The sequence below is a fragment of the Hevea brasiliensis genome, chromosome 13 (genome assembly GCF_030052815.1).
Source record: "Hevea brasiliensis isolate MT/VB/25A 57/8 chromosome 13, ASM3005281v1, whole genome shotgun sequence".
NCBI lineage: Eukaryota > Viridiplantae > Streptophyta > Magnoliopsida > Malpighiales > Euphorbiaceae > Hevea > Hevea brasiliensis.
Window position 1 is genome coordinate 81,340,388 of NC_079505.1, and position 16,280 is coordinate 81,356,667.

Here is a 16,280-nt window from a genome sequence, read left to right on the forward strand (position 1 = left end):
TCTGTTTGTCATCAAGAAAATCCCCCCCACCACCACCACCACCACCATCACCCCACTCCACTTTAGGTAAGCACAAGCCTTCATGGATCTTTAACATTGTATGCATCTTAATTGAATCATCATCACTCTAAATAGTTGCTCTCACGAGTGATTACAGGGAAAAATAATTAAAGATAGTTCTTGCGACTTGCAAACTATTCAAATAAAAAAACTTAATTAATTATAATATGAATGACCACTTGATAGATAATCAATTCTTATATTAGCTAAGTAATTAACTAAGCACGTATATAGTCACTTTTGAAAATATTATACTTTATACAATGAACTAATAAAGAGAGCACTACTTGGTGTTCTTGAACCTTCCCCTTCAATAAAATCGAATTATATTGTGGTAGACTATATCTAGACAAGACCTACTTAAGGCAATTGCCTAACACGAAACAGTTAGTGATCAACTATATTTAATGCCTGTTTAGCATTATATTTAAAAGGCTGAAATTATTTTTCTAAATAAAAACATCATTTACGTTGAAAAAAACAGTTTAAAAAAAAGCTATTTTGTTATTTTAGTGTTTTTATAACTAAAACTTATAAAAATTTAATTTTAAATTTATTTTAATACTCTTTAATTAATATATTTAAAAAAATAATTTTTTCGACAACAGTTTCAATGCCTTTAATGTTATTTATTATTTATTGCTTCCCTATAGAGACATTCACCACTTGATTACATGAAATGATTCTATCCGTTCAAGCATATACTATATGTTAATTATTTGAATTTTATTATTTAAAATAATTAAAAAAAATAAATGAATGGATTTAAAACTTTTAAAAATAAAAATTAACTAAATAAAATTCAATTAAATTAAATTATTTTACTATATTTTTAAACTTTCCAAACCTGTAATTAAATTTGACGTTGAATTCTGCTAATTAGTCACACATGATCTATTCCAATGAAAAAGTGCTTATATCACAAATGCCAGGAAAATGGGAGAGAATATTTATATATGCTCCTCCTGTATCCACCCATTCTTTAACATTTTTGGCATACCACCGACCTTGGGATCACTGCAAATGTTGTACTTTATATTATAGCGAGTCCCTGATTAACTGGACTCACAAACTTTTTTTTTATTTAAAATTAAATAATATCTAAATTATATTAATGTATTTTAATTATATAATATTTAACTCGTTTATTAAAACTATAAAACATCAAATATTACTATTAATTAACACGAAAAAAAATCTCACCTGGGTCAGCTTATTACTATACTTTTCTTAAGTCTTAAACTGTGGCTATTTTAATATCTTGTGAAATTCTCGAAGAGTGTTGAAAATTATTAACAATATTTAGTCTTGTATTCTCTTTTAATATTTTATAATTAACTCCAATAAGACATTTCATAAATAGAAAATATATATTGTTAATCACTTTCTTGTCCTTGTTGTTGGGCTATAAATTAAGAGGCATGGAGTCATGAGGTTGGAGTACAGCCTACCACATACAAAATACAAACTAGCAAAAAAATTTCAAGATGAAGCCCGCATTCACTTTCTTTCTTCTGTTGTGTCTCTTCTCGGTAAGTATATTTCATAGCCAACGATCACTAAGCTTCTCCCAGTTTTTTCCTCATTGCTATTGGGTGCATGGTATCGAGATTACTAAATTTATTTCTTTGGTCTGATTACTAAATTAATTATTAAAGCATTTTCTTCTATATATTTGTTATAGTTTGTGAACCTCAACTATGCAAGAAAGCTACCACAGGACTACTGGAAGAGCATAATGAAAGAACAGCCTATGCCAGAAGCAATCAGAGGCCTGTTTGTTGAAGAACATCCGGCAGCTAATGATTCTGTATCAGGTTCTAAATTTGTAAAGGATTTTGACACTAGACCTATTGCTGTAATATACCGAAGCATCCACGGCGAGCTTAAGAAAATCGATGGCAAGGACGTGAGAGTTGACGATCATGAGATGAAAGCAGAGAAATCTTTTGTTGAGCGTAGCAAGCCTGGTATGGAGATTCCCACATAGACTGCTACAACTAGGGATCATAAACAGAAGATCATATATTAATATTATAGAGAATATGAGTAGAAAAACACATGAATTCGAAAAGGGTTCATGTGTTTGTAGAATATTAATTAAGCAGTACCGTGTTTGGAGAGATTAATTAGTGCAATAATAAAAATATTAAGTATTACTTGCTTTGCAGCTTTCGGATGCTTTGGTTTTTAATTAAATCATCCCTGCAAACAGAGTGAAACTTTGTAGAAAAACTGCGCCATCGATACAATAAGAGCAAGATGAACCCATTACACGGTGTAAACATTACTCCATTAAAATGTTGGAAGCTTCTAGTTTGTTGGAAATGAGAGAAATCACGCATAAGATAAATGAGAATAATCACAACAAGTGAGTATAATAACATTAAAATAATATTATAAAGGATTTTGCTTAGATAGACTTAGTTTACTATTAATTCAAAAATAATAAAAGCTACTTATTAAATACACACATAAGTTCTGCGTATTTATTTATTGAATTAACAATTAATCGAGTTTAAGAAAAAATTCTCGTCCTTTTATCGTAAATAAAACTATTTTTTATAAAGGTATATATAATATACATCATATCTATGAGGTTTTATTAGGTGCTCAAGGAGCACATGCTCCTTCCTTTACAACGAAATGAGCTCACATCCCATAATTCATAAAATGACTAAATTCTTGTGAGCATATGGTGCATTAAAAATTAATACACTAAGAGCATTTTATAATCTTGCAACAACTATTTATTAAATATGTCATACATTTTTTTAAAAATTCACTTATTTAAATATTATATTTATTTTTATTACCTATGTAATGTATTTAACTACTCATATTTCTAGATATATGAATAAATTAAATTACTTTTCAACATAAAATCAATTGATAAAATGGAAAAAAAATTATGCAAGAACCCATATATAATATAGAATTAAAAAAAAAAGAATATTTCAACGCATAAATTTTTTTTTTCTATACAAATCAATTCAAATTAGTTTTTTATTATAAGGAAGGAACGAAATCATATGCAATAACTCTCCCAAAAGTATACACACGTTATCCATAACCGATGTGGAAACTTGAATCGATGTATAATTCTGAAAGATCAGCCCTTTCACACAGCAAACCATGTGTACACAACTCATATGTGGGGAGTAAGCCCACGCACGCACCGGCTCACTCTCTCTAACACTTTGATTTTTTTTTATCTAAAGGTATACACATGTATGCAGATGATTCAGTGACATAACACACTCCTTAATAAAATTCTGAAGATATGCTAATCCATATAAATCACCTATGCACGCTATTCATAATCGATGTGGGATCCTGAAAAATCAATTACTAGCTTTAAGACAATGATTTTTTGCTTGTTTCATTTGCCCATTTTTTTGAAAATATGATTTTCATTTTTTCACAAGAAGAACCAAAAATGGAAAACAACATAATTTGACAATTGATGGAAATGATGGATGAATGCTCCATTAACAAGAATATGGGCTTAAATTTGATTTCAGGCCTAAAGAAAGAAAAGGCCCAATTTCTTTTGCATGGAAAAATGACATGTCTTAGATAAACCCATCACCAATTTGATTGGTTCAGACAAAGCACCTAGGATTTCACCCATTCTCCTACGTCGCAGTTGCAGCATCGTCAACAGAAACCAGGCCAAAAACCCTTCTTTATTCTCTGTTTTGCTCTTCTCTCCTCCATCATCAATGGCGGTCGCAGTTCCATCACCCTCAGCTGCTTATCTTCGAGGAATCCAACGCCACTTCTTCTCTTCCAATCCCCTTCTCGCACCCCCATTTCCCGCTAAACAGGCCCGCACGGTCGTTGCTATGGCTCCCAAGAAGAAGGTGATTAATTAATTAATTAATATTTACTGCTTGTTTAAACAGCCCTTGAATTAACTGTTTTTTTTAATTGCTATGTAAATAGAATTGATCTATATGCAATTGATGCAGGTGAACAAGTACGATGATGGTTGGAAGAAACAATGGTATGGTCCGGGAATCTTCTACGAAAGCAGTGAAGAATTGGAATTCGATGTGTTCAAGAAGCTGGAGAAGCGCAAAGTACTTAGCAACGTAGAAAAGGCAGGACTACTCTCCAAGGCGGAGGAGCTGGGATTCACACTGTCGTCACTAGAGAAGTTAGGTGTGTTTTCCAAAGCTGAGGAGTTAGGCCTTTTGAGTCTGTTGGAGAAGACAGTCAGTGTCTCTCCGTCCACTCTGGCTTCCGCAACGCTTCCGATACTGGTAGTGGCGCTAGCAGCGATCGTCGTAATACCGGATGATTCGGCGGGGCTGGTGGCGGTGCAAGTTGTATTGGCAGGTGCGCTTGTTGTTGGCGCTGCTGGGTTGTTTGTTGGGTCTGTTGTGCTTGGTGGGCTGCAAGAAGCTGACTGAGCCTGAGTTTTTGCTTTTCTTGGTTTTTGGGCATTTTCATTTTTTTTTTAATTTTAAAATAATGTGGACTGTGTATGATTATATTAAGGAATGTAAATGGCAGGTTAGGAGATGATAACTCTTTATGATAATTGATGATATGGAATTGATCAAATGATATGTAAATAAGGAGCAATGTGTATGATATTTGCAAAAGTTATTTTACTTAAATTTAAATTTAATTATTATTTTTAATATTTACACTAATATTAATTTATTTAATGAAATTTTATCTAAAATTAATTGAATTTATTCAATAATTATTACTCAAATTTATTTAAATTTATATATTTTTATTAATAATAAAATATATATTTTTATTAATAATTTATATTTAAAATTTTAATAAACTGATAAAATATTTAAATTCTTTTTATTTTAAATATAAAAAAATTTGTAAAATAGATACTTAATATATTAAAATTTGAGCCTAACACATATATTATTTTCAAATTTAAATTCATAAATTCAATTATATACTTTTCAAATTTATCTCAACGGAATTCATTAAAAAAAATACTTGATTCATTCTCAATTTGATAAATATAAAGAAATAAAAAAAAATAATACATATAGTGCCATTTTGATAAATACAAGAAAATTAAAAAAAAAAAAGAATGTGCATATAATATTGACACACAAATTAAAATTACACGACCATGGAGATGCGGGGAATCGATCGCCGTACCTCTTGCATGCTAAGCGAGCGCTCTACCATCTGAGCTACATCCCCTGCATGAAAATAAAAAGAAAAAGTACTTTTAAAAAGTATTCTACTTCCCTATTTCTTACTTTTTCACTGCCCATTTTTGGTGCACTATAATCGTCGCCGTTCGATATTTTTTAAGTTAGATTTGCAGTTTCCACTTCCTACAAAATGTGGATTCTGTTTTTTCTCTTCCCCTGCAAAATAATTGCAATCATTTTCTCGTATGGTACCTCATACTCAGTTCCGATATGATTAAGAAAGAAGGCGATAAATCTTTATCTGCAATTGAGGCATTCATGAGCTTGCTGTTCATTGGTTTTTGATTGCTACTGTGATGTTAACATGGATAAGAATAGAATTTTTATATATGGGGATTTGGGAACTATTTTCATCTTTAAGCGGCACGTCTATTTTAAACCTCCTTCGAAAACAGATAATATGTTGAATGTTATGTCGGTTTTAACCTAAGGGATTTGTAGTTGTCTTTTGACGACAAGTCGTCCCAAAAGAGAGTGACCTACTTGGGTGATTCAGTGTGGAATTATAACAAGTAGTTTATTTCACTCATTTGGGAGCCATTATTTATTTGGATGAGAGACTATTCATAAGATGCGAGCATCAGAATTCGTATTACATGGGCAAATTTTATGTATGTTGATTGGTGGCTTGTTCTAAAGCTATATGTAACTAGGGATAATAAGAAAATTTTATCAGGAATCATACAGGACGGAATTCTGATACCATCTTTATACACACTCACTCTCTCTCTCTCTCTCTCTCTCTCTCTGGCAAGACAAGTAGACATCTAGTGACTTGTGCAATTGAAGTTTTTTATTCGTCATCAGGCTTTGTTGATTTGTATCTGTAGCGGCAAGCCCAGAATAGATAATGCAAGAAGTTCAATCCACTTAATATGCACATCAACCAGTAAAACCGCTCCAGGTGATAATGATTCAAGTTGTTTCCAAATAGCCATGGTGTGTGTCTGCAGGCACCAGTCACAGCATTGACTATTGACACAAGCACAGAACTGAGGTAGTATCCCATTGCCAGTGAGGCCCAGGAGAGAGATGTAGCCAAAGATCTCATGCTTGTAGGGGCTTCTGTGAAGAAGAATTCCATCATGCCAGCTAAGGTGAAAAGATCAGCTGATCCAAGGAACAAGTACTGCCAGGCTATCCAAAGGAATGTGATGGGTAGAGCTTCAGCTGAATTTGTTAGTTGATAATTGGCCACCAATCCTTTTCGCTTGATTTCTACTAGCGCTGCCACTGCCATTGCCACAGTGGAGAGGACTAGCCCTGTCCCTATTCTTTGCAAATGAGTGATCCCCATTTCAGATTTTGTAACTTTCCTCGCAAATGGAATGATAATATGATTATAAATTGGTGCCAGCATCATGATGGAGATGACAGGGAAGACAGGGAGAGAAGCTGGTGGGACTTTCAAGGAACCAAGCTTGGTATTCATGGTTGAAGCTTGTTGGACAGAAAAGGTGGAGAGTTGAGCGAGGCAGCAGTTTAACATTATGGTAGACATGAAGATGGGGACTATCCTTAGCACTATCTTAACCTCTTCTACATCCTTTACTGTGCATTGAAGCATTGGGTTTATAGTCTTGTTCATCACTGCTCTATTGAGAAACTTTAAACTTTCCCCCGGAGTTTCACTTGGTGCCCCCTTTTTGGCATGACTATCCTCTCCCTCACTGGCCTCAGTGGTGTATGATGAGCTTCTGTCCATGCCCCTGACAGCATTGCTTGGATTCCCTGCTTTGCAGGTGTTATAAATTGCTGCAACGAGAACCTGCAGGAGGAATAAATGACATGGATTATCCAACGGGATCTTTTTTTCTTTGCAAATTCTGATGGTTTTGTATTATTTATCTTAACTGTACCTTGAATATGGTTGTGATGGGGCTTCCCTTTGGAACTTTGTTCCTATACACTGGGGATCCAAGGAGGAAGATTGGGATGGAGAGAAGTATAGTTGCAGTGGAGATCCCAAAACCCCATTGCCATCCTTTGTTGTCTTCAATCCATACCACAAAAGTCACTGCTATCAGAGCCCCACAAGAGAGGCAGAAAACATAGTAATTAAAGAATGATGATCGCTGCTTTCTTCCTTGTGGGGTAGTTTCATCAAACTGCTCGGCGCCATGTGGGGGAAGTGAACCTTTTATTCCTCCAACACCCAGTGCCACTAGATAGAGGCCTGCAAATAACATCACTGCTTTCCCCCCATGAACCTGTTCACATGAGATGATTGTGTTTGCTGGAACACATGGTGGTGGTTTCAGTGAAGTGAAGCGAGCTTGGACTGTGAGTGCTAACAGGCCCTGTTTCATTGGTAAGAATTGGTTAACGCATGTAGAAGTTATGATCTTAAGTGGTAGGGAAGAACTTTTAATGGTTGATGGACTCAGCCAGGATCTTTTTATTATTTTACTGTATTGTAATTTTCCTTAATGTGGTGTGTGTTGAACTTGAAATCAGGCTATTAAGGATTTGGCAGCACTTGGTTTTCCTTTTTGGCTGAATTGAACATTAAGTGTTGTATTTGATCAATCTGTCACATGGTATGACTGAAAGCTATTTTCATTTGAAAGGGGACCATTGGGAACTGATAGAGAGAATTCATATCCACCTGTCAATCTTCACTTCAGACTGTGGGACCTTAATTACAAGTTTCCAGAAACATGATTGGACAATCTATCACGATTTATTAATTTTTAAATCTATTGGCTGCTTTGTTTTCCCTTATTGGTCGGAAACTCAAGCTGTTGTTTAAACATTGATACTGATTTAATGGTTGGTTTGGATACTATCTGGATGGGGCTACCTTAAATACAGTTATTGAACATTAAAGCCCTGCGATTGGCACATTTCTGGGCATGGACAAACAAGCCATTTTATAGATTGTCTTTCTCGATGGACCTTAGAGATATTCCAGTGGCGAGTCCGACTGGCCGATGTTATGTCTCTAATTGATAGTATCCTCAAAAGGGGTGTAACAAACCAGTCATGGCTACTATGCAACTTGGAACCATTCACGGTTTGATTTCTTCAGAGAATAGGGATACTAATTGCTTATTTGAATGACAGCAAGAAGATTTCATTCCAAAAGTAAGGCAAAAGTAGCTTTGTAACCTTACCGTGAATTCTATTGCAGCACTTATCAAATAGATTCGATAGGTGGTGAATAAGGCATCTGCCAGAAAGCCACCAAGTAGAGCAAGGAGGAAGGCTGTTCCCATAAAATTGGTAACAATGTTGGCGGAGCTGGATGGAGAAAAATGCATGAACTTGGACAGGTATAGCACAAGGTTACTTGCATTTGCCAGGTATGCTAGATTCTCTAGTACCTCCACGACTATGATTTTTGATATAACAAAATCACATAATCAGTATTACATATCTTGAAAGTTATGTATTTATATGAAGATGAGTGTGTGTACATGTGTATCATGAGTTCAGCTGTTACTAATTTATCTTCTTCTTGAGAACCAATTCGCAAATTATACCGCATATAAGAGGGAAGAAGTATGAAAGTTATATTTATCATTTATCTATACTTACCCAAGATGAAGGAGGCAGCAAGCACGCCGCCATGACGACCCCTTAGGGCAGGTCCATTCTTCCAGTCTACATAGCCTTCCCACTTGTTTGCTTCATCCTGCAATGATGGCCCAAAAGAGTTAAAACACCAGGAAACTTAGTAGGAACACGAATACAAAAACGAAGAGATGAAAATCGGAATATGTGTGTGGTGGAAGTCCTACCATCTCTGCTTTCAAATTTTTATGCAAGTATGCAAGGTACTATATTGGATCTCTGGTTGTAGAACTTGATCAAATATGTTTCGTGAACTAGACGGGAATGACATGGTGACTTATATATAGGCTGAGAAAATGGTGGTCCAGACTGACGAGAAAGGTCTAGACTTTATGAAAATGACTATTCATTTTCTCTCTCTCTCGAAGTTGCTGTTTTCTGCCTCTGAGAGAAGCCAAAAAGGAGGGAACTTGTGCTCTTATCTGGATCACAAAGGTTTTATGGCACATAACCATAATAATATAGGGCATAAAAAAAAATTCCCACCTATTGATAATGAGTATGTGTTCATACTTGTTCTGCTAATAGTTCAACATTCTGTTTCAATCTTTTTAGTTAGGCTGAATTACAAGAAGTTGCATTATTAACCATAATGGTGGAAATTATAACCAATTAATCATATGTTACTACCTTTTGAACCTGATCAGTATCCTGTTTTAGGAAGGAGAGTTTGCAAAGGTGGACATACTTTGTACATGGAGTAAGATGATTGCCCAAACTAACCATGCAGTGAGTTCTTTGTGTGACGTGCATTTTTTTAATTATCAAGAAATTCATATCAATAGATAATGTGCAAATTTAAAATTGCAATAATGCCATAATGGCATGATGTTAATCTTGAAGTTAAAGGTTAAGTATAGCTTGTTAGACATGTGCCACAGGCCACAGCCACATCATTCCCACAATCACTAGCAATACCATTGTGTCCCAATGCTAATCACTAGAAATCAATGGTCTCTACTTGCTAAATTTCTGTATTATCCTATTCTGACCTTTCCCAATAGAGGAAATGCTTGCTTTTTTAAACTTAATCATTAACAAGGACTTATCCCTAATTCCTAGCTAATATGTTGAGTTTGGAACATGATTTTTCTTCTGGTCGTTTCTTATGTAAAATAAGGGCCTTAAGATCATTGTCTCTTTTCATATGATTGTCCTTTTGCCATGCTCTTACAGTGCTTTCACCAACTTGGACTGAATTGTTTTCTTACTACATGACTCGTAACAGATTTTACTTACCTGTTTATTCATTGGTGTGCCGGGTGGCATCAGTCTCCTTTCTGGGCCACCTGTAATTCATTGTTCTCCTGATCACTGAAATATGTGGATGCAATTTACCAGAAAACCATGGTTATGCATGATATGAGAGAGCTCCGCAAGTTGGGTGGCTAAGAGCCATTACTTAAGGGTCCTACCATCCCAGCAATAGCATTAATTCCCATGTATTTACACCCATTCTGTAGTCCCCCCTCATTCAATTTGACCCTGAGGGCCTTGAAAAGAAGACATGCTGTATAACTGAATGATTCCCCCAGCACCCCCTCCCCATAAAAAAAATGATGAACATAAATCTTAAAAAATTCTTTTTTAATGTCTTACTTTGGATTGAAATTATATGTTTAAGAGGGAAGGAGAAAAAACTTGTCTTAGTCTTGGTTTTGTGGAATGTAATTGGGACATAACATCTTTCTTGATGATAAACCAAAACATAAGATAAAATTATCAGTTGTTGCTAAATGGGAAATAACATCTGATTTTTAGCTTTTACCTCCCAGGGAAAACTTGAATAATATTGTGACTTCATTCCAACAGGGTGCAAGTTAGGTTCTCATTCTCATATCTTGTGGATTGTAGAGCATAGAATCTCCAAGGTGGTGGCTGTTGTATGAAGAATACTTCAATGCTTAGATCTATCTATTCTATCTGTAGAATATTCAGCTGACAACCCCTTAAGTTGCTCAACTGATGTGAACAAAATTCCATTGCTTAGATCTATCTATTCTATCTGTAGAATATTCTGCTGACAACCCCTAAAGTTGCTCAACTGATGTGAACAAAATTCCATTGCGCTTAATGTATGTCCATGAATTTAATTTTTGCTTATAGAAATAGAAGTGTGATGGAACTTCTTGTGGTTCTAATTCTAAATATATATATATCAGGAAGTTTGAGGAGGGTAGTCTTTCTCCATCATACAGAGGAGGGTAGTCTTTCTCCATCATACAAAGTGATAAATTCCTTCCTAGTAATTCAAACTTGTGACTTCCAAATTGGGATCTCTCTGTTCATGTTAGGATGCATGATCTTTAAATTGAAGTCTCATATTTAATCACTGTACTATCCATATAAAGGCACACAGATATTTCTTACGGGCTTGGCACTAGGCACTTGAATTTTAAGTATTCATATTCACAGAACACAGATGCACGAACTGTGAAAACCATAACACTAACTATCCATTCTTTTATACATTAGTATGCTCCTGGGAATTAGGCTACTAAATGAACATTACTTCTTAAAATTCCAGGAAACCTGGCTCCTGGAGCCTGGTTGTGTTTATGGAGTTGGCATGTTTGTGGTTAGTCTCAATTATCTGGTGTTTCCATTTTTTTTTCGCAGATAATAGTGCTGCAGGTAAGGGAACTTAAAAATGCACAAATTGTGGTTGTCATGTGAATCTCCACCACAAGCAACAACTAGTGTCAGGCAGAAATTGCCCTCAAGCATAAGAAGGCTGAAAAGGCATTAATGATGCATATGGGTGACATAAATGATGGAAACACTTCTGATATTAGTCTCAGGACACGAGTGGAGACTTGTGCTCATGGCCCATGGAATTGCCATTTGAATTTTGCTTAGATTTTTGAGTCACCGACCAACGATATGGGCCATTAGTTTATGCATATTTCAGGTAACTTATCTAACCAATGTTTGTCTAATTTTAGAAAATATTCTGCCCCACAAACAAATGCATTGAAAAGCCCTTCTCTGAAGATTATTAACAGTTAAAAATAAAAATTGAAATGATCAAATTAGGATTGTCTAACAAAGTATACCCATGTTCGAAAACTTGAAAGATTTGAAATTGGGCTCAATTCAAATCTTGAACTCCATCGGATGTTTCCCTAGTGCAAGGTTTTAGCAGAAGGAAGAAACATAGGCTTTGGGCTTTAAAGTGCAAAGGTTCTGAGCTCTATGTGAACACTTTGAGCTTTTTAGTGTTATTGGGTCAGATTGAGCTTCTTAGGCCGTTGTTTTGATTATCATTAATGGGCTTACAATGATTTCCTTCCTATTTAGTGATCTCAAAAATGAAAAAAGATAATTTCCTATATACATTTCAATTTAATAATATAGAAATTATTAAAATCAATATTTACTTTTTGATACAAGCGCAGTGTGGATTTAGATCAAAATAAATTCAATTAAATTTTAACTGTTGGCCCTCCTTAAATTTTTTAAACTAAGATTTTACTCATAAATTTTAGTGTATCTTTTAAAAAAGTTATTATTTAGCCCTCTAATATTTTTATTTTTATTTTTATTCATGTATTTTTATATAAATTTTATTCATATTTTTATATTATTTAATTTTGATATCTTAATATTTTATATTTTTATTTTAATCCCTCTATTTTCATCAAAATTTTATTCAATTTGTTTTGTATTTAATTTTGACCCCTAAATACAAACTTCTATTTTCAGCCTTAAACATATGATTAAGAAAAATCACATAAGTTAAAATAAGTGGTGATCATGAAGAAAAGGATAGATATTGGATCTTTAGGCCATGGGTGGCTAAGCCACTTAGGAGTAAGGGGGGGGACCATAGGGCTTGGAGTTGGAGACAACCTCATAGTGTTTAGTCTTAGTCATTAACCATGTTCAATGCATGACAATGCCTTAATTTTGGGTCACTTATCCTTTTATGGAGCCTTCCAAGTGTTACCACAAGGCTCTCTATTAAACCTTTTTGAGTAACACGATACATTATCATTTGTTAATATATACTTTCATAAAAGCCTCTTAAATTTTATTTTTAATTTTTTTAAATTTCATATAAAATTAATGGTTATCTTTAATATATAATCTAGTTTTGACGTGATTTTAAAGTCCACACGTGAATTATAGATTATATGACTGCGTTATTACACAAATCAATTTGTGAATATAAAATCAAATCGATTTGATTTGATTTAATTTATTAATTTAAGAGTCATTTTAAATTTTTTTGAATTTATTACACATTTAATTTTAATTATATTTCATATTTTTAATGCTAATTTGAGATATAATAATAATTAATTAGAAAAATAAAAATGGTAGGCTTTATTTATTGATTATAAGCCAAAGTCTTATGTAAATAACAACATAGTGACGCATCTCTTATATCTTTTTTATTGTTTATTAAAAAAAATAAAATTAGAATGATAGATGTTTAGGTGTTTCGCAGCGATAGCATGACTGATACGCACTTGTAATTATCTGCGTTACCCCATCTTTGCAGCTATAAATCGCGCAGTCCCTCCGATGGCAGCAACTGTTCTCTTTCGTACTAAAGAGTTTGAGAAGTGAGAGAATCCAAAATTCACGCGGCCGCGGGACCGCATCAGGAGACAAAGAAGGGCCCTCCGTGTTGGAAAACGAGCCACGTGGGGGCGGAGGGCTGGTGGAGAGGACCAAGTCATGGTGGAGAAGTAGACGGGTGGGTTTACTGTACCATCTCCAATGTAAATTGGAAAGCGACTTTGATTTTGACACAATTCTTTTGTTTCTCTCTTGCGCCTCGTTGACGTTGTCATCTATAAAATGCATCTCATCATCTATATATTATTTCCCTCTCTCTCTCTATTTTGCCCTTTTGCTTAAAATTATTGAATACGTTTTCATTTATAAAAAAATAAATGATGTAAGAAAAAAAGCAGAAGAAATATATTGTGAAAATTGAAAAGGGAGGGGCATGTTGGTAAGTACGGAGTGACAATGTCCTTTCTCCCCAAGGAGCACCCATCGGCTGTGCCACTTCTTGTTATAAACCAATCACACCTTCGTTCGGAAGGAAGAATCTCTCCTTCTCTCTCTCTCATTCTCTGTGCTCAAATTTCACACTTCTCTCTACCTGTTCACAACTTTTCTTCTTCGCCAAAACAATCGAAGCTCATCTCTAACTCTCTCTCTGTTACCCAACAATTCTTCTTCTTCTGAGTGATGGGTGTGAGCTGCTGCAGGTGCTCCCACACTTCCCACATCACAGAGATCATCATCACCAGCTTCTTTCGCCACAAATCCTAAAATAATATTTTTGATTTTTAGAAAACGGAGATTATACATCTTCGAATCTGGGTCTTTTGATTATTTGCTGAGGGCCGTACTGGCAGAGTAAAAAACCTGTATTGGCAGGAAAACTTCTATAAAAAAGAAAAAAAAAAAAAAAAAAAGAGCATGGCAGCTGCTGGTGGTGGTGGTAGTTCTGGTTCGAATTTTTCTGTTTTGCTCCAAAGCCAACGTAGCCCTTGTGCTACTTCTCAGCCTCTTGATGCCTTTTTCTTTACTGGGTCTTCTCCTTCCTTCCAAGGTACCTTCTTCTACCTCCCTTCCTGGATTTACTACCTTTGCACTTCGTTTTGTTCTATGTCGATTCTGTGCTATAATTGCTGCATAATTAAAATAAACCTGGTCAAGCTACTTTTTCTATTTTGTGTTTTATTGGTTCTGATTACGTTAGAAGTACAAATTTTCTCAAAATTGTGCTCTAGAAATCACTGGTTGGCAAGTGATGCTTTATGATGGAAAGTTTATGATTTTTAACGTGTTTACAACTAAGGTGGAGGAGAAAGGGCAGAAGAGGTTAACATTTGTTTCCACGACTGAATTCAATATTTTGTTTGAATCTTTTATTTATTGAATTTTTAGCTTGTTTCTTTTCTATTTCATATGGGAGGTTTTTGGATTTTGTTTGACTCTTTATTCTGTCTTCCCTGTAATTTGAAGACTGGAGGGTTCCCTCGTGGGCTCAGACATCTGAATTGAGCTCAAAATGTCTTCAACGAGATCTGGCTAATTTTCGTGTTTCTGATTTTCTTCATATCTGAGTTCTTGAATTATGCAAGATGCCTCTTTGTTATCAATCAATGCGAGAAAAAACCTAAGCAAATTACTTACACCTGTTTGAATGGCTCATGTAAATGGCACAGAAATGGTTACTAATTTGAATGTCCAGTCCTTGTCATGCTCTAAATATAGTCTTCTAATCATGAGGTGCCATTAATTTAGGCTCAAGATCCATGGTGAGCTTTGAGGATGTTCATCAAGTAAATGGATCAACCCGGCCTTTTTTCCGCTCATTTGATCACGAAGAGAATGGTGATGAGGAATTGGATGAGTATTTTCATCAACGTGAGAAGAAGAGGAGACTTTCTGTTGATCAAGTACATTTTCTTGAAAAAAGTTTTGAGGTTGAGAACAAGCTCGAACCTGAAAGGAAAATCCAGCTTGCAAAGGACCTTGGTCTCCAGCCTAGGCAGGTTGCCATATGGTTTCAAAACCGCCGAGCAAGATGGAAGACAAAACAGCTGGAGAAGGATTATGAGGCATTGCAGACTAGCTATAATAGCCTTAAGGCTGACTATGATACGCTCCTCAAGGAGAAAGATAAACTAAAAGCTGAGGTAAAAATAAACACTATCCATATAGAATTCTCAGCTTCTGCTCTAATTTGAATTTAGCATTGAAATTGAACAAACTGGTGGTTAAATTATTTGCAGGTTAGTCTCGTCACAGACAAGCTCCTTCTCAGAGAGAAGGGAAATTTAGAATTGTCTGATAAAGACGCATTATCCCAGGAACCCAAAAAGCCAATTGGTGATTCAACTTCTGAGGGTGAAGTATCAAAAGTTTCAATTGGAGCCTGTAAACAAGAAGATATTAGCTCAGCCAAAAGCGATATATTTGATTCAGACAGTCCACATTATACTGATGGGGTTCACTCTTCACTCTTAGAGGCCTGTGATTCTTCATATGTTTTTGAACCAGACCAATCTGATTTATCCCAAGATGAAGAAGATAATTTAAGCAAGAGTCTATGGCCTCCATATGTCTTTCCAAAGCTCGAAGATGCTGATTACTCTGAACCGCCTGCCAGTTTTGAAGATCAATCCTTCTGGTGCTGGTCATACTAAATTATTCCTGGTATATGTGTATCTTTGTTGTTTGTCTTCTGGTTCAAGGCTTCATGGTAGGGGTGATTGCAAATAAGTAATAAATCCAATGGACATCCCAATCCAAATGTGATATTGGGTTTTGCTTTGATTCGGAAAGTTGGTTTTTACCCCTGTAATCTTGATTTTCTAAAGGGTTTTAGAGTTCAACGGAACTTTCATGTACGGTTGTAATTAAATAATATCTTTTCATTCTATAAATAAAGTTTGAAATATTATGCAA

General features: G+C 34.9%; 4 protein-coding genes across 4 annotated transcripts; 3 read left to right on the forward strand and 1 right to left on the reverse strand.

The window, feature by feature from the left end:
- Positions 1 to 1,459: 1,459 nt before the first annotated feature.
- LOC110645867 (uncharacterized) lies at positions 1,460 to 2,230 on the forward strand. Its single transcript, XM_021799133.2, has 2 exons — positions 1,460 to 1,592; positions 1,745 to 2,230. The coding sequence occupies exons 1-2, from the start codon at positions 1,548 to 1,550 to the stop codon at positions 2,048 to 2,050; spliced, it is 351 nt and encodes a 116-aa protein (XP_021654825.2). The 5' UTR covers positions 1,460 to 1,547; the 3' UTR covers positions 2,051 to 2,230.
- A 1,411-nt stretch (positions 2,231 to 3,641) lies between these two features.
- On the forward strand, positions 3,642 to 4,682 carry LOC110645848 (uncharacterized). The gene is made up of 2 exons (XM_021799114.2): positions 3,642 to 3,926; positions 4,035 to 4,682. Exons 1-2 carry the CDS (start codon positions 3,786 to 3,788, stop codon positions 4,476 to 4,478), a joined length of 585 nt encoding a protein of 194 aa, XP_021654806.2. The 5' UTR covers positions 3,642 to 3,785; the 3' UTR covers positions 4,479 to 4,682.
- A 1,082-nt stretch (positions 4,683 to 5,764) lies between these two features.
- LOC110645849 (protein NRT1/ PTR FAMILY 4.6) lies at positions 5,765 to 9,142 on the reverse strand. The gene is made up of 5 exons (XM_058132463.1): positions 9,008 to 9,142; positions 8,805 to 8,901; positions 8,381 to 8,598; positions 7,124 to 7,564; positions 5,765 to 7,032 (listed from the first exon to the last, which is right to left on the reverse strand). The coding sequence occupies exons 1-5, from the start codon at positions 9,008 to 9,010 to the stop codon at positions 6,058 to 6,060; spliced, it is 1,734 nt and encodes a 577-aa protein (XP_057988446.1). The 5' UTR covers positions 9,011 to 9,142; the 3' UTR covers positions 5,765 to 6,057.
- A 4,742-nt stretch (positions 9,143 to 13,884) lies between these two features.
- LOC110645866 (homeobox-leucine zipper protein HAT5) lies at positions 13,885 to 16,280 on the forward strand. Its single transcript, XM_021799132.2, has 3 exons — positions 13,885 to 14,415; positions 15,114 to 15,508; positions 15,605 to 16,280. Exons 1-3 carry the CDS (start codon positions 14,283 to 14,285, stop codon positions 16,016 to 16,018), a joined length of 942 nt encoding a protein of 313 aa, XP_021654824.2. The 5' UTR covers positions 13,885 to 14,282; the 3' UTR covers positions 16,019 to 16,280.